Here is a 24,975-nt window from a genome sequence, read left to right on the forward strand (position 1 = left end):
TTCAAGACCTCTGCAATCCGCCCTGGCATGCTGTCAATTAACTTCTGGGCCACATCCTGACTGATGGCAGCCTATTTTGCATAATTTTGCATTTGTTCCCCGAGCCACTTAGTTATCACTTTTGCCTTATGGCAAGGTGCTCCGTCATGCTGGAAAAGGCATTGTTCATCACCAAATTGTTCCTGGATGGTTGGGATAGGTTGCTCTCGGAGGATGTGTTGGTACCATTCTTTATTCATGGCTGTGTTCTTAGGCAAAATTGTGAGTGAGCCCACTCCCTTGGCTGAGAAGCAACCCCACACATGAATGGTATCAGGATGCTTTACTGTTGGCATGACACAGGACTGATGGTAGCGCTCACCTTGTCTTCTTCGGACAAGCTTTTTTCCGGATGCCCCAAACAATCGGAAAGGGGATTCATCAGAGAAAATGACTTGACCCCAGTCCTCAGCAGTCCAATCCTGGTACCTTTTGCAGAATATCAGTCTGTCCTGATGTTTTTCCTGGAGAGAATTGGCTTCTTTGCTGCCCTTCTTGACACCAGGCCATCCTCCAAATGCCTCACTGTGCGTGCAGATGCACTCACACCTGCCTGCTGCCATTCCTGAGCAAGCTCTGTACTGGTGGTGCCCCGATCCCCGCAGCTGAGTCAACTTTTGGAGACGGTCCTGGCGCTTGCTGGACTTTCTTGGGCGCCCTGAAGCCTTCTTCACAACAATTGAACCCCTCTCCTTGAAGTTCTTGATGATCCGATAAATGGTTGATTTAGGTGCAGTCTTACTGGCAGCAATATCCTTGCCTGTGAAGCCCTTTTTATGCAAAGCAATGATGACGGCACATGTTTCCTTGCAGGTAACCATAATTGAGAGGAAGAACAATGATGCCAAGCACCACCCTCCTTTTGAAGCTTCCAGTCTGTTATTCGAACTCAATCAGCATGACAGAGTGATCTCCAGCCTTGTCCTCGTCAACACACTCACCTGTGTTAACGAGAGAATCACTGACATGATGTCAGCTGGTCCTTTTGTGGCAGGGCTGAAATGCAGTGGAAATGTTTTTTTTGGGGGGGGGATTCAGTTCATTTGCATGGCAAAGAGGGACTTTGCAATTAATTGCAATTCATCTGATCACTCTTCATAACATTCTGGAGTATATGCAAATTGCCATCATACAAACTGAGGCAGCAGACTTTGAAACTTTATATTTGTGTCATTCTCAACTTTTGGCCACGACTGTACACAGTACCAGTCAATAGTTTGTACACACCTACTCATTCAAGGATTTTTTTTTATACATTGTAGAATAATAGTGAAGACATCAAAACTATGAAATAACACATGGAATCATGTAGTAACCAAGAAAGTTAAACAAATCAAAATATATTTTATATTTGAGATTCTTCAAAGTAGCCACCTTTTGCCTTGATGACAGCTTTGCACACTCTTGGCATTCTCTCAAACAGCTTCATGAGGAATGCTATTCCAACAGTCTTGAAGGAGCTCCCACATATGCTGTGCACTTATTGGCTGCTTTTCCTTTACTCTGCGATCCTACTCATCCCAAACCATCTCAATATGGTTGAGGTCGGGTGATGGTGGTGGCTAGGTCATCTGATGCAGCACTCCATCACTTTCCTTGGTCAAACAGTGCTTACACAGCCTGGAGGTGTCTGTTGGGTCATTGTCCTGTTGAATAAGAAATTATAGTCCCACTAAGCGCAAACCAGATGGGATGGCGTATTGCTCCAGAATGCTGGGTAGCCTTGCTGGTTAAGTGTGCCTTGAATTCTAAATAAATCACTGACAGTCACAAGCAAAGCACCCCCCCGCCATCACACCTCCTCAATGCTTCACGGTGGGAAACACACGAGGAGATCATCTGTTCACCTACTCTGCGTCTCAAAAACACAGCGGTTGGAACCAGAAATCTCAAATTTGTACTTATCAGACCAAAGGACAGATTTGCATCGGTATAATGTCCATTGCTCATGTTTATTGGCCAAAGCAAGTCTCTTCTTATTATTGGTGTCCTTTAGTAGTGATTTCTTTGCAGCAATTTGACCATGAAGAACTGATTCACGCGGTCTCCTCTGAACAGTTGATATTGAGATGTCTGTTACTTGAACTCTGAAGCATTTATTTGGGCTGCAATGTGAGGTGCAGTGAATTCAAACTTATCCTCTGCAGCAGAGGTAACTCTGGATCTTCCTTTCCTGTGGTGTTCCTCATGAGTCATTTTCATCATAGCGCTTGATGGTTTTTGAGACTACACTTGAAGAGACTTTCAGAGTTCTTGACATTTTCTGCATTGACTGACCTTCATGTCTTAAAGTAACGATGGACTGTCATTTCTCTTTGCTTATTTGAGCTGTTCTTGCCATAATAGGGACTTGATCTTGTACCAAATAGGGCTATCTTCTGTATACCACCCCTACCTTGGCACAACATAACTGATTGGCTCAAATGCATTATGAAGGAAAGAAATTCCACAATTTAACTTTTAAAAAGGCACACCTGTTAATTGAAATGCATTCCAGGTGACTACCTCATGAAGTTGGTTGAGAGAATGCCAAGAGTGTGCCAAGCTGTAATCAAGGCAAAGAGTGGCTACTTAGAACACTTTTTTTGCTTACGACATGGTTCCATATGTGTTATTTCCTAGTTTTAATGTCTTCGCTATTATTCTACAATGTAGAAAATAGTAAAAAAAAAAAATAAGAAAAACCCTGGAATGAGTAGGTGTGTCCGAACTTTTGCCTGGTACTGTATATTTTCTGATCTGTTTTGAATAATGTCGGAGATATTATTAACCGTGTGTGTGCGCGCTCAGCCATGCTGGCGGGAGCCACAGCCGTGTACACTCAGTTCATCAGTCAGCTGACAGAGGAGGGCGAGCCCTGTTGCCCCGTGTGCCAGCGCATCTTCCCCTCGGAGGCCGAGCTCCAGGACGTCATCAACGACATGCAGTCCAAGCTGCGCCTGGTCCCTGACAAGCTGAAGAACACCGAGCAGGACCTGAAGAGGAAGGAGAGGAGGAAGGACGACATGATGGCTCTCAAACCTGTCAGGTTAGAATGGATCGGGGAGTACTTACTGCTTGTGCATTTTCATTGTAGACGATAGGCTTTTGGATTAGGTTGCAATTCTTCCACTAGATGGTAGTGGATGCCCGTACAAAGCAGAGGCACACATCTTGATCAGGCAGCCGTTGCACATAACCTGTGAGAGAGGATCATGTTCTGGTACTTTCATAATAGATGGATGTTAAAGTAAAAACCATATGTCATTTCGTATGGCTTGCTGCTGTTTGACTGGGGCAGAAAAAATATCACTCAAAACTGTTGTAAATGTCCTGCTCCATTGCTCATGTCCCAATATCTTAACCCTTTCTCCATCTAAGCCATATGCTACTCTGGTCTTCACTTGATCCACATGAGTAGCTGACCCAGGCCCTGTTCTGTGCTGTGGTAACCACTAGGCAGTCTATTGCTGAGCTACAGGAGAAGGAGCTTCCTGAGCTGAGGAACCGGCTGCAGAACGTGAACCGGGACATTGAGAGGCTGAAGGGGGATGTGGAGGAGCAGGAGACCCTGCTGTCCACTCTGATGTCAGAGGAGGACACAGCCAAGGCCTGCCTGCAGGACATCTCCCTCATGGACAGATACCAGGTCAGACCACATAACGATTAACATAACACGCACGGCCTGTGTGGTCTTCATTCTTAATGTGAAAGTCACCATATAGAGATGTCAGTGTTTTTCTGTTTCTTTTAGGGATGGGCTAGGTTATTCGATTATCCAACCAGTCGTAGTATTCGATTTCTTGCGAGAATATAAATGTTTTATTTTTAGAAAAATGAGTGCATTCGGAAAGTATTCAGATGCCTATACTTTTTCCACATTTTGTTACGTTACATCCTTATTCTATAATGGATTAAATACAAAAATGTTTTGTCAAAGCGAAAACAGTTTTTTTTTTGTATAAAACAAATACAGAAATACCTTATTTTTGTTTTTCAGACCCTTTGCTATGAGACTCGAAATTGTGCTCAGGTGCATCCTGTTTCTATTGATCATCCTTGATGTTTCTACAGCTTTATTGGAGTCCACCGGTGGTAAATTCAATTGATTTGGACATGATTTGGAAAGGCGCACACCTGTCTATATAAGGTCACACAGTTGACAGTGCATGTCAGAGCAAAAAACCAAGCCATGAGGTTGAAGGAATTGTCCGTAGAGCTCCGAGACAGGATTGTGTTGAGGCACAGATCTGGGGAAGGGTACCAACACATTTCTGCAGCATTGAAGGTCCCCAAGAACACAGTGGCCTCCATTATTCTTCAATGGAAGAAGTTTGGAACCACCGAGACTCTTCCTGGAGTTGGCTGCCCGGCCAAACTGAGCAATCAGGGAAGAAGGGCCTTGGTCAGGGAGGTGACCAAGAACCTGATGGTCACTCTGACAGAGCTCCAGAGTTCCTCTGTGGAGATGGGAAAACCTTTCAGAAGGACTACCATCTCAGCTGCACTCTACCGATCAGGCCTTTATGGTAGAATGGCCAGACAGAAGCCACTCCTCAGTAAAAGACACGGCAGGCCGCTTGGAGTTTGCGAAAAGGCACCTAAAGGACTCTCAGACCATGAGAAACAAGATTCTCTGGTCAGATGAAACCAAGATTGAACTCTTTGGCCTGAATGCCAAGTGTCATATCTGGAGGAAACCTGGCACCATCCCTACAGTGAAGCGTGGTGGCAGCATCATGCTGTATGGATGGATCGAGGGAAAGATGAACAGAGCAAAGTACAGAGAGCTCCTTGATGAAAACCTGCTCAGGACCTCAGACTTGGCTGACGGTTCACCTTCCAACAGGACAACAACCCTAAGCACACAGCCAAGACAACACAGAAGTGGCTTTGGGACAATTCTCTGAATGTCCTTGAGTGGCCCAGCCAGAGTCCGGACTTGAACCCGATTGAACATCTCTGGAGAGACCTCAAAAGAGCTGTGCGGCGACGCTCCCCATCCATCCTGACAGAGCTTGAGAGGATCTGCAGAGAAGAATGAGAAACTCCCCAAATACAGGTGTGCCAAGATTGTAGCGTCATAACCAAGAAGACTCGAGGCTGTAATTGCTGTCAAAGGTGCTTCAACAAAGTACTGAGTAAAGGGTCTGAATACTTATGTAAATGGTATATGGTAGAAGGTGTCATGTGTACCGGTTTGAGTGTGTCAAGAACTGCAACGCTGCTGGGTTTTTCCACACAATTGTCCTGTGTGTATCAATAATGGTCCACAACCCAAAGGACATCCAGTCATCTTGACACAACTGTGGGCCGCCAACCCTGTGGAAGGCTTTTGACACACAGTCCATGCCCTGACAAATTGAGGCTGTTCAGAGGTTCATGGGGGGTGCAACTCAATATTAGGATATGTTATTTTTGTACACTTAGTGTATACATTGCCTAATTTCAGTTTGACAACAACAAAGCAAATTATATAAGATTTTTAGTAAATGGCAGCAATATCTGCGTATTTTTTTTGTGCTTATAAAATCCACTAATTGACCAATGTTGGTTAAATTACTTGGAATTCCATTTATGATATGATTTTTTTTTTTTGTGAGCCCAAAGCGCTGTTTCTTTACAGAGGAATCAAATCATTTACGAGATTAATCAACTCAAGAACTATGTGGGACTCTGGGCTGAAGGGAGTTGTAGTTTTCATTAAGCAAATATTCAACCTAGTTCAGAGCAGAAATGTGGTAATTGACTGCAATGACCGGAATCTGTTACGCCTGTTTTTTTCCGGCTCAGGCGGAGATAGTTCATGAAAGTATGCCTTATCATCTTTGATGAACTAGTAAAATGATCTTGTTAGACAGCTCTGCAGCTAGCCTAGTGAAATAGGATGACTAAAGACAGAACAGTGTGGGAAGTACAGAGACGTTGTCTGGCTGCTACTGCTTGAACATAGATGAGATGATGACTTTAAGGAATTAAAAATAAGTAATATACAAAACCTAAAAGGGGAAAAAAAAATCCTAGTAATTTCCTATTTTTCTATTGATGTCTACCCATGTGGACCTGACAGAGACGTTGGAATATTTTCAATGTTTTGTCAATTGAATGTAGGGCTGGGTGATATGGCCAAATATAATATCACAGTATTTCAAGGGGTCTCTCTCCATTCTGATTGGTTGACATTTAATTGAACGGTATAAAACAAAAAATTCTGCCTTCATCAATTTCCTGCACTCATTTGAGATCATTTCCACACTGCCTCGTAGGGCTGAACGATATGGCGAAAGAATCTAGGCCTTATTTGTAACCGAATGGGTGAACTGTTGGAATTATGGAAAAATAATGATTATTCTATAGTTAGAAGATAAGTGGTCCGGCCTCTCAAGTGGCGCAGCGGACTAAGGCACTGCAGTGCTAGAGGCGTCACTACAGACCCGGATTTGATCCCAGGCGGTGTCGCAGCCTGCCACGACCGGGAGACCCATTAGGCGGCGCACAATTGGACCAGCGTCATACGGGTTAGGGTAGGGTTTGGCCGGCCAGGATGTCCTTGTCCCATCGCACTCTAGTGACTCCTTGTGGCGGGCCAGGCGCATGCACGCTGACTTCAGTCGGTAGGTATATAGTGTTTCCTCCGACATATTGGTGTGGCCGGCTTCCGGGTTCTGCGAGCAGTGTGTCAAGAAGCAGTGTGGCTTGGCAGGGTTGTGTGTCGGAGGACGCATGGCTCTCGACCTTCGCCTCTCCCGAATCCGTAAAGGAGTTGCAGTGATGGGACAAGACTTTAACTACCAATTGGATACCATGAAATTGGGTAGAAAAAGGGGTAAAAAAAATATGTATATCACAGTGGGCACTTTGAATACAGTGTTTGACATTACAACGAATGAAAATGCCAGGGAGGAGTTGTGACAGGGTAGGAACCAAAGTGTTGGTCAGGGTTTCCTAGGGGACCCTATAATCTTTGGCTATGTAAAAAAAAAAAAAAAAAAAAAAAAAACGTAATGTACTACTTCATGTAGCTAACATATTCAGGCTTCGCCTGGCTTCCAGGGCTCCCGAGTGGCGCAGCGGTCTAAGGCACTGTATCTCCGTGCAAGAGGCATCACTACAGTCCCTGGTTCGAATCCGGGCTGAATCACATCCGGACATGATTGGGAGTCCCATAGGGCGGCACACAATTGAAACAGTGTCGTTGTGGTTTGGCCGGGGTAGGCCATCATTGTAAATAACAATTTGTTATTAACTGGCTTGCCTAGTTAAATATTTTTTTTTTTTTTATAGTTCATTTTTGATCTTGATATTGTTGCACAAACATGCTGATTTAGGCCTACACAATCATTGTATCAGGCTGTATAGCTAGCTATGTTTAGTCTGACTCAGTACATTATTAGCTTGCTAGCTAGTTAGCCAGCTTGCTAGCTACACTTGTGGATTTATGTTAAGAAGCAAAGTGGAAACCGCATTGTAGTCATCAACATTGTTGCATGTGGTGCATTGACCACGCAGACTGAAAGCAAGCGTCTCGTGGTCAAGCAACAACAAATGCGCTCCTTGAGTGCCAGGGGGCGGGGCTTGGTCTGTGTGGGAAAACAGCATGGAGAGTGGAGAGAGATGACTCAAGTAGCGGAGTAAACTATAAAAATAGACGTTACACAGTGTATCACATTAAACAAACCAAACATTCAAATATCGTTATAGAAGGTAAAGCAAAAACCCAAACCTGTCCGTGCTTCAATACCGGTATATAGTAAAATACAGTATACTGCCCAGTCCTTATTGGATGTTCACTATTTTTGGCTTTGGAATTTCCATTTAAAAAGCTCTAAAATAATTGTCATTATTTCATAATACATTTCATGTAAAACAAAAAAATGTAACTTCAATCGAAAACCGTGAGTATTGTTTTTATAACTGAAACTGAACTGACCTAGAAAAGCACTAATTGCTCAGCGCTACTGCATATTGCACCTTTAACAATGAAAAGGCTTTGTATAAAATAAAAATTGTGACATTGCTATATAGCCTACAAGGATAGACCCATTTACATTTGACATTTTAATAAAATAAGTTTTATGACAATTTTTATGAGTGTGTCCCATTTAAAAATGAAAGACTTAACTGCTAACTTAGCTGGCTACTGTAGCTGGCTAGCTTCTTTACATCAATCTGATGTGGTCAAGACAAGGCACTACCAGATGGTATGATACATAACCTATTGCAGCAACAACTTGTTATAACTAGCGCGAGTCGGTTTAGCGCGAGTCGGTCCCTCTGTCTCCGTCCATGCAACACACACACCTGCTCCTCTCCCGCCTCTCCCCCACCCTTCTGCTGAAACAAGCAGCGCACCGGCTCTCTCCCGAGTCGCGCAAGCAAGTCCCTATTTAAAGTTTTTTTTTAAGTTATACATCTTTGAAACGCATGTATTTCGACTATCTGGATATCTGGGGGGGGGGACGACAAAGACTATTCAAATAGTGAAATCATTTCAAATGGCCATCCCTAGTTTCTTTCTATGCTTCTCTCTTTACCCTCCTTCATTCCATCCTTGACTGTTGTGGTAACCTCCTCTGTCTGTGTGTGTCCTTGGTCTCCAGCTGGACCTGAAGGATGTGGAGAGGAAGATAGCCCAGCAAGCTGCCAAGCTGCAGGGAGTGGACCTGAGCCGCACCATTCAGCAGGTCAACCAGGAGAAACAGGAGACCCAGCACCGCCTGGACACAAGTACGACCTGCCTGGGGCTAATGTTACACTGGGGCCTCCTCAGCAAGACCTGTTGAGCAACTGTAAAATGCCAGACTGGAAGTTGGATTTCCTTATAGTTAATCTACTTTAGCTGTTAGTGAAGGGAATTGTTGTTCCTTCATGTACATATTACATCTATAATGATATACAGTAGCCTATAGATCAATACAGTGTAGGTGAAGCGGACATCAGTCGGTCATGGTCACGTGATGAAGTAGCCCCGCGTGCAAACTTCAAAACCAGTGTCTACCCTCGGCCCAAGAGGGAATTTCTTCTTGGTCTAATGGTCTAAGACTTCGGCAATGGTGGGAAAAGTACCAAATTGTCATACTTGAGTAAATGTAAAGATACCTTAACCTGTTGAGGACAGACGTTCCGCTAGCGGAACCCCTAGCCAACGGCATCACACGGCGGGAAATACAAAACCAACTAAAATACCACAATTCAATTTTCTCAAACAATCAACTATTTTACACCATTTTAAAGACAACTCTCCTTTATCTAACCACATTGTCCGATTTCAAAAAGGCTTTACAGCGAAAGCAAAACATTAGATTATGTCAGGAGAGTACCCAGCCAAAAAATAATCACAGCCATTTTCAAAGCAAGCATATATGTCACAAAAACCCAAACCACAGCTAAATGCAGCACTAACCTTTGATCTTCATCAGATGACACTCCTAGGACATGTTGTACAATACATGCATGTTTTGTTCAATCAAGTTCATATTTATATCAAAAACCAGCTTTTCACATTAGCATGTGACGTTCAGAACTAGCATACCCACCGAAAACCTCCGGTGAATTTAGTAAATTACTCATGATAAACGTTCACAAAAACATAACAATTATTTTAAGAATTATAGATACAGAACTCCTTTATGCAATCGAATTACTATTAGAAAAATTGGATTACCTTTGCTGTTCTTCGTCAGAATGCACTCCCAGGACTTCTACTTCAACAACAAATGTTGTTTTGGTTCCAAATAATCCATAGTTATATTCAAATAGCTCCGTTTTGTTTGTGCGTTCAGGTCACTATCCGAAGGGTGATGCGCGAGCGCATTTCGTGACCAAAAAATTCAAAATATTCCATTACCGTACTTAGAAGCATGTCAAACGCTGTTTAAAATCAAATTTTATGCAATTTTTCTTATAAAATAGCGATAATATTCCAACCGGGCAACGTTGTATTCATTCAAAGGCTGAAAGAAAAAAATTGAGTAGTCTCGTGACCGCGCATCTCCAATGTCACTGTCCCCAGGCTGACCACTAACAAATTCTGCTGCTGTTCTTCGCCCAGAGACAGCAGACACCCCATTCCACTTTCTGGCGGCTTTAGAGAGCCAATGGAAGCCTTAGAAAATGTCACGTTACAGCACAGATGCTGTATTTTTGATTGAGATGCAACAGAAGGACAACAAATTGTCAGACAGGGCACTTCCTGTATGGAACTTCTCAGGTTTTGGCCTGCCATATGAGTTCTGTTATACTCACAGAAACCATTCAAACAGTTTCTAAAACTTTAGAGTGTTTACTATCGAAATCTACTAATTATATGCATATTCTAGTTTCTGGGCAGGAGTAGTAACCAGATTAAATCGGGTACGTTTTTTTCCGGCCGTGAAAATACTGCCCCCTATCCCAAAGAAGTTAATAGAAAATGACTCAAGTGAAAGTCGCCCAGTAAAATACTATTTGAGTTATAAAAGTATTTGCTAAAATATACTTAAGTTTCAAAAGTAAAGGTATAAATCATTTCAAATTTCTTATATTAAGCAAACCACACGTCACCATTTCCTTTCTTTTTTTTTACCAATAGCCAATGGCACACTCCAACACTGACATAATTAAGCATGTGTGTTTAGTCAGTCTGTAGGCAGTAGGGATGACCAGGGATGTTCTCTTGAAGTGTGTGAATTGGACCATTTTCCTGTCCTGCTAAGCATAAAAATGTAAGGAGTGCTTTTGGGTGTCGGGGAAAATGTATGGATTAAAAAGTACATGATTTACTTTCAAGTATTTTACACCACTGAACTTGGGTTGTTCCTGCAGGAGACCCGGGTTCATATCCCGCGTGTTACATTGGCGCCCAGTGTGGGGTGGTCTCCCTTGGGGTAGGAGTTCAAATGGGGGTGAATGTAGCTGTCGTGAGACACCTGTTAACTTCAACGCCTCTTGGTCGAAGACGTTGGTTGCTCACGTGGGAGACCTGGGTTCATATCCTGTGTGTTACATATTATGATATACCTATCTATTCCACCCGTATACTGTATACTATGAATTCCAATGTTATTTGATTAATTGCAGTGTCCAGCAAGATGGAGCTGAAGCGTAAACTGATCCAGGACCAGCAGGAGCAGATCCAGAGCCTGAAGAGCAGCATGAACGAGACCCGAGCGGAGAAGCTGCAGATCTCCAGTAACATGCAGAAGCAGCAGCAGCTGGAGGAGCAGTGTGTGGAGTTCACCACTGAGATTCAGGCTCTGCACAGAGAGATCAAGGTAAAACTCCACTCAGAGCAGTGACCTGTCTGAGGAAACGATCTGGAATCATACTAAAACCTCAGTGTTGGTAGAACTGTCTAGCAGCAGGTGGTTTGACGATTATAACATGTTTTCTTCTGTATTGGCTGTGATATTTTGTAGTCTTAGTAATAAGAGATGGTCATGGTGTATAGCTTTATCAGTGTATCAAGGTTGTCTCCTCCCTGTGTTGTGTTCAGGAAGCTAAGGAGCAGGTGTCCCCTCTGGCCACCACCCTGGAGAAGCTGCAGCAGGAGAGGCTGGATTTGATGGAGCGCAGGAAGCAGAGGCAGGAGGAGGGACAAGAGAAGGTACCACCACCTCTTTCTCTTTTGTATTATTTAACTGTCCAACAGTTCTTGCTAATACTTTCAAAGTGCTAATGGAGGACTGCATATTAAGTCTGAAAACAGTGTTCCTCCAGTCACTAGAGGACATGTCTATCGCCTACTAACCTCGTCCCCAGGCTATTGCGCATATAAGCCTGGTACATCAACGATTCAAAGTTGGCCATAGTGAACAAGGTATTTGTCATTTCATTTGAGTGAAATCGCACAACTGCGAGGCATGCCGCTGTACTTGTGTGGTGTGCTCGCAAATGGGGGAGGGTTAGGGGGAGGTGTTGTGGTAGATGATTGGTTGGTAGATTAAACCAATGCCTATGCGGCAGGACTTCTCCCCGTTTTTCTCTATTGGCTAACAAAGGCCAAGTTTGACGTGTTGGTCCACCAAACTCTTCGCACATTTGTGTGGAAGTGTCTGGGAACAGGTTTAATTGCATACCATGTCTCAATCATGCTAAGATCGTTATTATTTATTTCAAAGTAGCACTTCTAACCACTTGTTCATTCCCTCCATCCCAGATAAATAGCATCAAAGACAAAGTTAAAAGCATGGCCGCCTTTGAAAGAGAGATTACCAGATACACAGAAGAGGGCAAGAATGATTACAAAGAGGTATACATTGGTTCTGTTCTGTTCCTCATCCTGTCATAAGCATTGTCTCAATCTCTTTTGACACATTTGTCATGTGTTGTTTCTATTGAAGCAAAAAGAGGGGGAGCTCCAAGAGACCAACACTCAGGTCCATGAGGCAGAGAAGCAACGCGAGAAGATTAACAGAGACAGTGGAAACATCAGGCAGGACATAGACACTCAGAAGGTGAGCTCAGATGGCATATCTCTTTTCCCTAATTGTCTCTCTCCTTTTGCTCCCCCATTCAGTAAGTTACCAGTGTGCTTTTATGAAGGAACAATGAAAACAAGTGGTAATTTTGGGTGAAATCTGTGAACTTGATATCTGGGTGACCGTGTGATATCATTGAAGGTCCAAGAGCGTTGGCTGCAGGACAACCTGACGTTGAGGAAGCGCATCGAGGAGCTGAAGGACGTGACCAAGAAACGAGAGGCTGTGGCGAAGGATATGGGGAACATGCAGGTCCTGCAGCTACGCAAGTAAGAACGCCTCCTTGACCATGCTCACCTGCACCTGGGAGTGGTCCCAAAATGCAACATGTTTAAACCCATGTATGCTTCTGATGCTAATCAGTGCCTCCCAGGTTCCATAAGATAATATGGAATTGATTGTATTATACCTGCCTGAATTTTGAACTAATAATCAGACTGGAATTTGGAATATGTATTAAAAGATTCCATGTTGGTGGTGTCAGTTCATATGACCTACTCCCTCTGGGTGGAGATGGAACCCTTGTAGGTCTCCTGTTACAAAGTGACACATCTGAAATACCTCCAGAATATACCCTAGGCCAACACATAAGGCTGTTAGTGTGCCTTCTTCCCTGGCTACTAGTGTGCATAGGGAGTCAGAGAGGTGGTGGTGTCAGCTCATACAACCTTTTAACACCGTATCTCTTTGGGGACACCAGTCCCTTTTAGAGGTCGACTGATTAATCGGGATGGCTGATTTAATTAAGGCCGATTTTCAAGTTTTCATAACAATCGGTAATCGGCATTTTTGGATGCCAATTATGGCCGATTACATTGCACTCCACGAGGGGACTGCGTGGCAGGCTGACTACCTGTTACGCGAGTGCAGCAAGGAGCCATGGTAAGTTGCTAGCTTGCATTAAACTTATCTTTATAAAAAAACAATCAATCTTAACATAATCACTAGTTAACTATACATGGTTGATGATATTACTAGTTTATCTAGCTTGTCCTGCGTTGCATATAATCGATGCGGTTCCTGTTAATTTATCATCGAATCACAGCCTACTTCGCCAAACGGGTGATGATTTAACAAGCGCATTCACGATAAAAGCACTGTTGTTGCACCAATGTGTACCTAACCATAAACATCAATGGCTTTCTTAAAATCAATACACAAGTATATACACTGCTCAAAAAAATAAAGGGAACACTTAAACAACACAATGTAACCAAGTCAATCACACTTCTGTGAAATCAAACTGTCCACTTAGGAAGCAACACTGATTGACAATAAATTTCACATGCTGTTGTGCAAATGGAATAGACAACAGGTGGAAATTATAGGCAATTAGCAAGACACCCCCAATAAAGGAGTGGTTCTGCAGGTGGGGACCACAGACCACTTCTCAGTTCCTATGCTTCCTGGCTGATGTTTTGGTCACTTTTGAATGCTGCCGGTGCTTTCACTCTAGTGGTAGCATGAGACGGAGTTTACAACCCACACAAGTGGCTCAGGTAGTGCAGCTCATCCAGGATGGCACATCAATGCAAGCTGTGGCAAGAAGGTTTGCTGTGTCTGTCAGCGTAGTGTCCAGAGCATGGAGGCGCTACCAGGAGACAGGCCAGTACATCAGGAGACGTGGAGGAGGCCGTAGGAGGGCAACAACCCAGCAGCAGGACCGCTACCTCCGCCTTTGTGCAAGGAGGAGCAGGCGGAGCACTGCCAGAGCCCTGCAAAATGACCTCCAGCAGGCCACAAATGTGCATGTGTCTGCTCAAACGGTCAGAAACAGACTCTGAGGGTGGTATGAGGGCCCGACATCCACAGGTGGGGGTTGTGCTTACAGCCCAACACCGTGCAGGACGTTTGGCATTTGCCAGAGAACACCAAGATTGGCAAATTCGCCACTGGTCCCTGTGCTCTTCACAGATGAAAGCAGGTTCACACTGAGCACGTGACAGACGTGACAGAGTCTGGAGACACCGTGGAGAACATTCTGCTGCCTGCAACATCCTCCAGCATGACCGGTTTGGCAGTGGGTCAGTCATGGTGTGGGGTGGCATTTCTTTGGGGGGCCGCACAGCCCTCCATGTGCTCGCCAGAGGTAGCCTGACTGCCATTAGGCACCGAGATGAGATCCTCAGACCCCTTGGTGAGACCATATGCTGGTGCGGTTGGCCCTGGGTTCCTCCTAATGCAAGACAATGCTAGACCTCATGTGGCTGGAGTGTGTCAGCAGTTCCTGCAAGAGGAAGGCATTGATGCTATGGACTGGCCCGCCCGTTCCCCAGACCTGAATCCAATTGAGCACATCTGGGACATCATGTCTCACTCCATCCACCAACGCCACGTTGCACCACAGACTGTCCAGGAGTTGGTGGATGCTTTAGTCCAGGTCTGGGAGGAGATCCCTCAGGAGACCATCCGCCACCTCATCAGGAGCATGCCCAGGCGTTGTAGGGAAGTCATACAGGCACGTGGAGGCCACACACACTACTGAGCCTCATTTTGACTTGTTTTAAGGACATTACATCAAAGTTGGATCAGCCTGTAGTGTGGTTTTCTACTTTAATTTTGAGTGTGACTCCAAATCCAGACCTCCATGGGTTGATAAATTGGATTTCCATTGGTTATTTTTGTGTGATTTTGTTGTCAGCACATTCAACTATGTAAAGAAAAGTATTTAATAAGATTATTTCTTTCATTCAGATCTAGGATGTGTTGTTTAAGTTTTCCCTTTATTTTTTTGAGCAGTATATTTTGAAACCTGCATATTTAGTTAATATTGCCTGCTAACATGAATTTCTTTTAAGTAGGGAAATTGTCACTTCTCTTGCGTTCTGTGCAAGCAGAGTCGGGGTATATGCAGCAGTTTGGGCTGCCTGGCTCGTTGCGAACTGTGTGTAGACCATTTCTTCCTAAAAAAGACCGGAATTTATTTGCCAGAATTGTACATAATTATGACATAACATTGAAGGTTGTGCAATGTAACAGCACTATTTAGACTTAGGGATGCCACCCGTTAGGTAAAATATGGAACGGTTCCGTATTTCACTGAAAGAATAAACATTTTGTTTTCTAAACTTCCGGATTTCACCATATTAATGACCTAAGGCACTTAATTCTTTGTTATTATATTATAATTAAGTCTATGATTTGATATTTAAAGTAACTGTACCCGATCCTGTAGGTTCATGCTCTACAACATTCGCAGAGTACGACCCTGCCTCACACAGGAAGCGGCGCAGGTCCTAATCCAGGCACTTGTCATCTCCCGTCTGGATTACTGCAACTCGCTGTTGGCTGGGCTCCCTGCCTGTGCCATTAAACCCCTACAACTCATCCAGAACGCCGCAGCCCGTCTGGTGTTCAACCTTCCCAAGTTCTCTCACGTCACCCCGCTCCTCCGCTCTCTCCACTGGCTTCCAGTTGAAGCTCGCATCCGCTACAAGACCATGGTGATTGCCTACGGAGCTGTGAAGGGAACGGCACCTCCATACCTTCAGGCTCTGATCAGGCCCTACACCCAAACAAGGGCACTGCGTTCATCCACCACTGGCCTGCTGGCCCCCCTACCTCTGAGGAAGCACAGTTCCCGCTCAGCCCAGTCAAAACTGTTCGCTGCTCTGGCACCCCAATGGTGGAACAAGCTCCCTCACGACGCCAGGACAGCGGAGTCAATCACCACCTTCCGGAGACACCTGAAACCCCACCTCTTTAAGGAATACCTAGGATAGGATAAAGTAATCCTTCTAACCCCCCCCCCTTAAAAGATTTAGATGCACTATTGTAAAGTGGTTGTTCCACTGGATATCATAAGGTGAATGCACCATTTTGTAAGTCGCTCTGGATAAGAGCGTCTGCTAAATGACTTAAATGTAAATATTTGATAGAGCAGTCTGACTGAGCGGTGGTAAGCAGCAGCAGGCGCGTAAACATTCATTCAAACAACACTTTCCTGCATTTGCCAGCAGCTCTTCGCTGTGCTTCAAGCATTGCGCTGTTTATGACTTCAAGCCTATCAACTCCCAAGATTAGGCTGGCAATACTATAGTGCCTATAAGAACATCCAATAGTCAAAGGTATATGAAATACAAATGGTATAGAGAGAAATAGTCCTATAATTCCAATAATAACTGCAACCTAAAACTTCTTACCTGGGAATATTGAAGACTCGTGTTAAAAGGAACCACCAGCTTTCATATGTTCTGAGCAAGGAACTTAAACATTTGCTTTTTTACATGGCAAATATTGCACTTACTTTCTTGTCCAACACTTTGTTTTTGCATTATTTAATCCAAATTGAACATGTTTCATTATTTCTTTGAGACTAAATTGATTTTATTGATGTATTACATTAAGTTAAAATAAGTGTTCATTCAGTATTGTTGTAATTGTCATTATTATTATATATATTATATTAATCAATCAATCGGTATCGGCCTTTTTTGTTCCTCCAGTAATTGGTATCGTATCGCCGTTGAAAAATCATCATCGGTCGACCTCTAGTCCCTTTTATCACTGTAACATGAAATGTGTGCGTAATATCTCTCTCTGAGTCCTCTGTCCCTCTCCCCTGGTTCTCAGTGAGCGGAGGGAGTCTGAGCGGCGCGTGGACGACCTGAAGAAGAACCGCAGCGTAGCACTGGGCCGACAGAAGGGCTTCGAGGAGGAGATCATCCGCTTCCGCAAGGAGCTCCGCGAGGACCAGTACGGCAAGGCTGACGAACGCTTCCGGGACAGGATGATCGTCATGAGGACCACAGAGCTGGCCAACAAGGACCTGGACATCTACTACAAGGCCCTGGACCAGTGAGTTGTTGACGGGGATGGGTGGGGAGGAGGGTGGTTCGGTGGTGGTGATAGGTCCATTTCTGTTAAGACTCACGGTTGTAGACGCAGTCATGTGCGTTTGACTTACAGGGTGTGTAACCATACCAGTTCCTCAACAAGACAAAGGATTAGCCATTTAGTCTGATCATATACAGTACCAGTTAAAAGTTTGGACACACCTACTGCATTGTAGAATAATAGTGAAGACCTCAAAACTATGAAATAACATATATGGAATCATGTAGTAACCAAAAAATTGTTAAACAAATCAAAATATATTTTACATTCTTCAAAGTAGCCACCCTTTGTCTTGATAACAGCTTTGCACACTCTTGGCATTCTCTCAACCAACTTCACCTGGAATGCTTTTCCAACAATCTTGGAGTTCCCACATATGCTGAGCACTTGTTAGCTGCTTTTCCTTCACTCTGCTGTCCAACTCATCCCAAACCTTCTCAATTGGGTTGAGGTAGGGTACTTGTAGATGCCAGGTCATCTGATTCAGCACTCCATCACTCTCCTTAGTCAAATAGCCCTTACACAGCCTGGAGGTGTGTTGGGTTATTGTCCTGTTAAAAAAACACGGATGATAGTCCCAATAAGCGCAAACCAGATGGGATGGCGTATCGCTGCAGAATGCTGTGGTAGCCATGCAGGTTAATTGTGTCTTGAATTCTAAATAAATCACAGACCGTGTCACAATCAAAGCACCCCCACACATCACATCTCCTCCATGCTTCACAGTGGGAACCACACATGCGGAGATCATCTATTCACCAACTCTGCGTCTCACAAAGACATGGCGGTTGGAACCAAAAATCTCAAATTTGGACTCATCAGACCAAAGGACAGATTTCCACCGGTCTAATGTCCATTGCTTGTGTTGCTTGGCCCAAGGAAGTCTCTTCTTCTTATTGGTGTCCTTTAGAAGTGGTTTCTTTGCAACAATTGGACCATTCACTCAGTCTCCTCTGAACAGTTGATGTTGAGATGTCTGTTACTTGAACTTTGACTATTTATTTGGGTTGCAATCTGATGTGCAGTTAACTCTAACATATTGGCTGCAGCAGAGTTAACTCAGGGTCTTTCTTTCCTGTGGCGGTCCTCATAAGACCCAGTTTTATCATAGCGCTTGATGGTTTTTGAGACTTTCAAAGTTATTACAATTTCTCAGATTGACTGACCTTAATGTCTTAAAGTAATGATGGATTAAAGCATTTCTTTGCTTATTTGAGCTGTTCTTGCCATAATATCGACTTGGTCAGTTACCAAATAGGGCTAACTTCTGTATACCACCCCTACCTTGTCACAACTGATTGGCTCAAACGCATTAAGAAGGAAAGAAATTCTACAAGTTAACTTTTAACAAGGCACACATGTTAATTGAAATGCATTCCAGGTGACTAGCTCATGAAGCTGGTTTAGAGAATGCCAAGAGTGTGCAAAACTGTAGACAAGGCAAAGGGTGGCTACTTTGAAGAATCACAAATATAAAATATCATTTGATTTGTTTAACACTTTTTTGGTTACTACATGATTCCATATGTGTACAATGTAGAAAATAGTAAAAAAAAAAAAAAACCTGGAATGAGTAGGTGTGTCCAACACTTGGTGACCGCTCTTAAAATCCGATAAAGGAAAAGAAAGGGGAACTGCTGTACGTAATGCTCCTGTTATCAATAGTTTAGGTGTCGATGCCAGGATGTGTGACACTAATCAGGACTCACTAGTCATGCTTATGAGGGCGAATTATCCTACCACAAAATGTACACAAGATTTGACGTGAAGCGAGTCATTACATGAAACTGTTTCCCTTCAAGATAATACTTGAGTTTACAAGTTTTCACTCTTGGATTGTGAAACTGCAACAATACATAGCAACAGGTAATTAGCCTAGAGGAAAGTCTTTGTCCTCAGCCCTGGAGGGAAGCCAAAGTAATTCCGCTACCCAATGGTGGTAAAGCAGCCTTTACTGGTTCTAACAGCAGACCTATAAGCTTGCTGCCCGCTCTTAGCAAGATGTTTCAAAAAATTATTTCACCAAATACAATGATATTTCTCTGTGAACAAATTTAACAACAGCTTTTCAGCATGCTTATAGAGGGCACTCGACATGTACTGCACTGACACAAGTGACTGATGATTGGTTGAAAGAAATTGATAAGATTGTGGGAGCTGTACTGTTAGATTTAAGTGTGGCCTTTGATGTTATTGACCATAACCTGTTGTTCAAAAAACTTAAGTGATATGGCTTTTCAACCTCTGCCATATTGTGGATTCAGAGCTATCTATCTAATAGAACTCAAAGGGTTTTCTTTAATGGAAGCGTCTCTAATGTCAAACGTGTGGTGTACTGCAGGGCAGCGCTCTAGGCCCTATACTCGTTTCTATTTTTACCAATGACCTGCCACTGGCATTAAACAAAGCATGTGTGTCCATGTATGCTGATGATTCAACCAAATACGCATCAGCAACCACAGCTAATGAAGTCACTGAAACCCTTAAAGAGTTGCAGTCTGTTTTGGAATGGGTGGCCAGTAATAAACTGGTCCTGAACATCTGTAAAACTAAGAGCATTGTATTTGGTACAAATCATTCCTTAAGTGCTAGACCTCAGATGAATCTGGTAATGAATGGTGTGGCTGTTGAACAAGTTAACCTGTTTAGGATAGGGGGCAGTATTGACACTGCTGGATAAAAAACGTACCCGATTTAATCTGGTTACCACTCCTACCCAGTAACTAGAATATGCATATACTTATTACATATGGATAGAAAACACCCTAAAGTTTCTAAAACTGTTTGAATGGTGTCTGTGAGTATAACAGAACTCATTTGGCAGGCAAAAACCTGACAAGGTTTCAGGCAGGAAGTGGCCTGTCTGACAAGGTGTCGTTCTTCTTGTCTCTGTTTATTGAAGAGTGAGGATCTTAGCTGTCCCGTGACACTTCCTACGGCTGCCATAGGGTCTCAGAAGGCGGAAGCTGAATCGTGGCTTTGCAGGCTCTGGCTGAAACAAAGTAGCGCGTTTGGGTAGTGGCTGGTTACAGTACTGTGAGACTCAGGCGCGTGCCCGCGTCGACCGAAAGCTTTGTTTACTTTCCTAAGTTTAGCTAAATGGACATTCCCGGTCGGAATATTATCGCTTTTTTACGAGAAAAATGGCATAAAAATGGATTTTAAACAGCGGTTGACATGCCTCGAAGTGCATTCTGACGAAGACAACAAAAGGTAATCAAACTTTTATAATAGTAAATATGATTATGGTGAGTGCTAAAATTGCCGGGTGTCTAAATAGCTAGCCCGTGATGCCTGGGCTATGTACTTAGAATATTGCAAAATGTGCTTTCACCAAAAAGCTATTTTAAAATCGGACATATCGAGTGCATAGAGGAGGTCTGTATCTATAATTCTTAAAATAATTGTTATGCTTTTTGTGAACGTTTATCGTGAGTAATTTAGTTCTGCTAGTTCTGAACGTCACATGCTAATGTAAAAAGCTGTTTTTTGATATAAATATGAACTTGATTGAACAAAACATGCATGTATTGTATAACATAATGTCCTAGGGTTGTCATCTGATGAAGATCATCAAAGGTTAGTACTGCATTTAGCTGTCTTCTGGGTTTATGTGACATTATATGCTAGCTTGAAAAATGGGTGTCTGATTATTTCTGGCTTGGTACTCTGCTGACATAATCTAATGTTTTGCTTTCGTTGTAAAGCCTTTTTGAAATCGGACAGTGTGGTTAGATTAACGAGAGTCTTGTCTTTAAATAGCTGTAAAATAGTCATATGTTTGAGAAATTGAAGTAATAGGATTTTGAAGGTTTTGAAAATCGCGCCACAGGCTTCAAGTGGCTGTTACGTAGGTGGGACGAATTCGTCCCGCCTAGCCCATCGAGGTTAAGACTAAATTACTTGGCATTGCCTTAGATTGTAAACCGTCAATGTCAAAACATATAGATTCAATGGTTGCAAAGATGGAGAGAGGTCTAGCCGTAATAAAGAGATGCTCTGCTTTTTTTGACACCACACTCCAAAAAGCAAGTTCTGCAGGCTCTAGTTCTGTCTAATCTTGATTAATGTCCATGTGCTGGAAGGAAAGACCTAGTTAAGCTGCCGCTGGCCCAGAACAAAGAGGCACGTTTTTCTCTTAATTGTAATCAAAGGGCTGAAATAAATACTATGCATGCCAGTCTCTCTTGGCTAAGAGTTGAGGAGAGACTAACTGCATCACTTATTTTTCTAAGAAACATGAATGTGTTAAATCCCATTGTTTGCATAGTCAACTTACACACAGCTCTGACACACACTTATCCCACCAGACATGTCACCAGGGATCTTTTTATAGTCCACAAATCCAGAACAAATTCAAGAAAACGTACAGTATTATTTAGAGCCCTTATTGCATGGAACTTCCATCTCATTGCTCAAATAAACAGCAAACCTGGTTTCAGAAAACAGATAAAGCAAAGCCTCTCCCATATTTGACCTAGATAGCCTACATATCAATGCATATATAAACTGTGTGCCTTTTAAAAATATATAGTTTTGTCCTTAAGATGTTTTGTGTGGACCCAAGGAAGAGTAGCTGCTGCTTTTGCAACAGCTAATGGGGATCCTAATAAAATACCAAATATATATCTGCACAATGACAGTAATACAGTGCATTTGGAAAGTATTCAGACCCCTTGACTTTATCCACATTTTATGTTACAGCCTTCTTCTAAAACGGATTCAATTGTTTTTTTCCCCCCAATCAATCTACACACAATACCCCAGACTGACATAGCAAAAATAGGTTTTTAGGATTGTTGCACATTTATATAGAAAGAAAAAAGGATATCACATTTACACAAGTGTTCAGACCCTTTACTCAGTACTTTGTTGAAGCACCATTTGGAAGCGATTACAGCCTCAAGTTTTGGGGGGGTATGACGCTACAAGCTTGGCAAATCTGTATTTGGGGAGTTTCTCCCATTCTTCTCTGTAGATCCGCTCAAGCTCTGTCAGGTTGGATGGGGAGAGTCGCTGCACAGCTATTTTCAGGTCTCTGGAGATGTTCGATCAGGTTCAAGTCCAAGCTCTGGCTGGGTCACTCAAGGACATTCAGAGACTTGTCCCGAAGTCGCTACTGTGTTGTCTTGGCTGTGTGCTTAGGGTCCTGTTGGAGGTGAACCTTCGCCCCAGTCTGTGGTGCTGAGTGCTCTGGAGCAGGTTTTCATCAATGATCTCTCTGTACTTTGCTTCGTTCATCTTTCCCTCAATCCTGACTAGTCTCCCAGTCCCTGCTGCTGAAAAACATCCCCACAGCATGACGCTGCCACCACCATGCTTCACTGTATGGATGGTGCCAGGTTTCCTCCAAACATGACTCTTTGCAAAGAGTTTGCCAAAGAGTTCAATCTTGGTTTTATCAGACCAGAGAATCTTGTATTTCATTGTCTGAGAGTCTTTTAGGTGCCTTTTGGCGAACTCCAAGCGGGCTATCATGTGCTTTTTACTGAGGAGTGGCTTCCTCCTGGCCACTCTACCATAAAGGCCTGATTGGTAGAGTGCTGCAGAGATGGTTGTCCTTTTGGAAGGTTTTCCCATCTCTGCAGAGGAACTCTGGAGCTCTGTCAGAGTGACCATCGGGTACTTGGTTACCCTGTTCCATCATTTCAAGGATGGTCAGTGGAAACAGGATAGACCTGAGCTCAATTAAGAGTCTCATAACAAAGGGTCTGAATACTTATGTAAATAAGGTATTTCTGGTATTTATTTTTTTGTAAATTTGCTAAAATTTCGAAAATCATGTTTTTGCTTTGTCATTATGGGGTATTGTGTATGTGTGTGGATGAGGGGGTGGAAATGTATTTATCAATTTTTGAATAAGGTTGTAACGTAACAAAATTTGGAAAAGGGGATGGCAACTGAATACTTTCCGAATACACAGTACAAGTACAGTGCATATATTAACATTCTATTGCCCTACCGATGGCAGACAGAATGAGTAGCCTGCATAAATGCAGGTCTTGAGAGGAAGTGACAGCTCAACTCTCTCACTGAGATATCATCTTTGTTGGGTTAGTGCCATCAGCAGGCAGGCAGGCCAGCAGCGCAGAGGTGGTAGGGATGATCAGCTCTCTGGATCTTATCATGTATCCCATGCAGAGCATACAGTAGAGCCCATGCAATCAGTGTGAGTCAACCCTGTGAGTTTGCATTTAGTTGGAAGTGAATGAATGCCATTGTCTTTTGTCCATGATACCATTTAAAAAAAATATATACACTACTGTTCAAAGGTTTGGGGTCACTTAGACATTTCATTGTTTTTGAAAGAAATCTAATTTTTGTTCATTAAAATAACATCAAATTGATCAGAAATACAAGGTAGACCTTGTTAATGTTGTAAATGACTATTGTGGCTTTAAACGGCTGATTGTTATTTTTATGGAATATCTACAGAGGCCCATTATCAGCAACTATCACTCTTGTATTCCAATGGCATGTTGTGTTAGCTAATCCAAGTTTCTAATTTTAAAAGGCTAATTGATCATTAGAAAACCCTCTTGCAATTATGTTAGCACAGCTGACAATTGTTGTCCTGATTTAAAGAAGCAGTAAAACTGGCCTTCTTTAGACTAGTTGAGTATCTGGAGCATCAGCATTTGTGGGTTCTTCTTCTGAAACTCGTCAGTCTATTCTTGTTCTGAGAAATGAAGGCTATTCCATGCGAGAAATTGCCAAGAAATTGAAGATCTCGTACAATGTTGTGTACTACTCCCTTCACAGAACAGCGCAAACTGGCTCTAACCAGAATAGAAAGAGGGGTGGGAGACCCCGGTGCACAACTGAGCAAGAGGACATGTCTAGTTTGAGAAACCGATGCCTCACAAGTCCTCAACTGGCAGCTTCATTAAATAGTACTCGCAAAACACCAGTCTCAACGTCAACAGTGAAGAGGTGACTCCGGGGTGCTGGCCTTCTAGGCGGAGTTCCTCTGTCCGGTGTCTGTGTTCTTTTGCCCATCTTTTCTTTTTATTGGCCAGTCTGAGATGGCTTTTTATTTGCAACTCTGCCTAGAAGGCCAGTATCCCGGAGTCGCCTCTTCACTGTTGACGTTGAGACTGGAGAAGTCATTGACTAACCTTAGTGAGTCATTTTCTTGTTTGGCCAATTGAACATGAAAAGTAATAGCTTGATATGAAGGAGCTCATGTCCCATTATGTTACCTAAACCAAGCCCAATGAGCTTCTCATGGTGATGGTAATCACAGCTTTCTAAGAAACTCATAACTTACAGATATGGTCACATCCTGTAGATTTAATTTAGTAAGCAGAATAATATACTGTGAGGGGGAAAAAAGTAAGCAGAATAATTTACAGTGAGGGGGAAAAAAATATTTGATCCCCTGCTGATTTTGTACGTTTGCCCACTGACAAAGAAATTATCAGACTATAATTTTAATGGTAGGTTTATTTGAACAGTGAGAGACAGAATAACAACACAAAAATCCAGAAAACCGCGTGTCAAAAATGTTATAAATTGATTTGCAATTTAATGAGGGAAATAAGTATTTGACCCCGCTGCAAAACATGACGTAGTACTTGGTGGCAAGACCCTTGTTGGCAATCACAGAGGTCAGACGTTTCTTGTAGTTGGCCACCAGGTTTGCAAACATCTCAGGAGGGAT

At 43.0% G+C, this 24,975-nt stretch overlaps 1 protein-coding gene across 1 annotated transcript in view; it reads left to right on the forward strand.

Moving 5' to 3' along the window:
* rad50 (RAD50 homolog, double strand break repair protein) overlaps positions 1-24,975 on the forward strand; it is a 60,291-nt gene that overhangs the window by 19,288 nt on the left and 16,028 nt on the right. Inside the window, exons 14-22 of the mRNA XM_014136732.2 lie at positions 2,830-3,067; positions 3,478-3,667; positions 8,619-8,745; positions 11,077-11,270; positions 11,492-11,602; positions 12,155-12,247; positions 12,339-12,452; positions 12,618-12,745; positions 17,049-17,273. Coding sequence (XP_013992207.1) covers positions 2,830-3,067; positions 3,478-3,667; positions 8,619-8,745; positions 11,077-11,270; positions 11,492-11,602; positions 12,155-12,247; positions 12,339-12,452; positions 12,618-12,745; positions 17,049-17,273 — 1,420 coding nt within the window. The remainder of the gene's footprint in view (positions 1-2,829; positions 3,068-3,477; positions 3,668-8,618; positions 8,746-11,076; positions 11,271-11,491; positions 11,603-12,154; positions 12,248-12,338; positions 12,453-12,617; positions 12,746-17,048; positions 17,274-24,975) is intronic.

This window comes from Salmo salar, chromosome ssa13 (assembly GCF_905237065.1).
Source record: "Salmo salar chromosome ssa13, Ssal_v3.1, whole genome shotgun sequence".
NCBI classification, from domain to species: domain Eukaryota; kingdom Metazoa; phylum Chordata; class Actinopteri; order Salmoniformes; family Salmonidae; genus Salmo; species Salmo salar.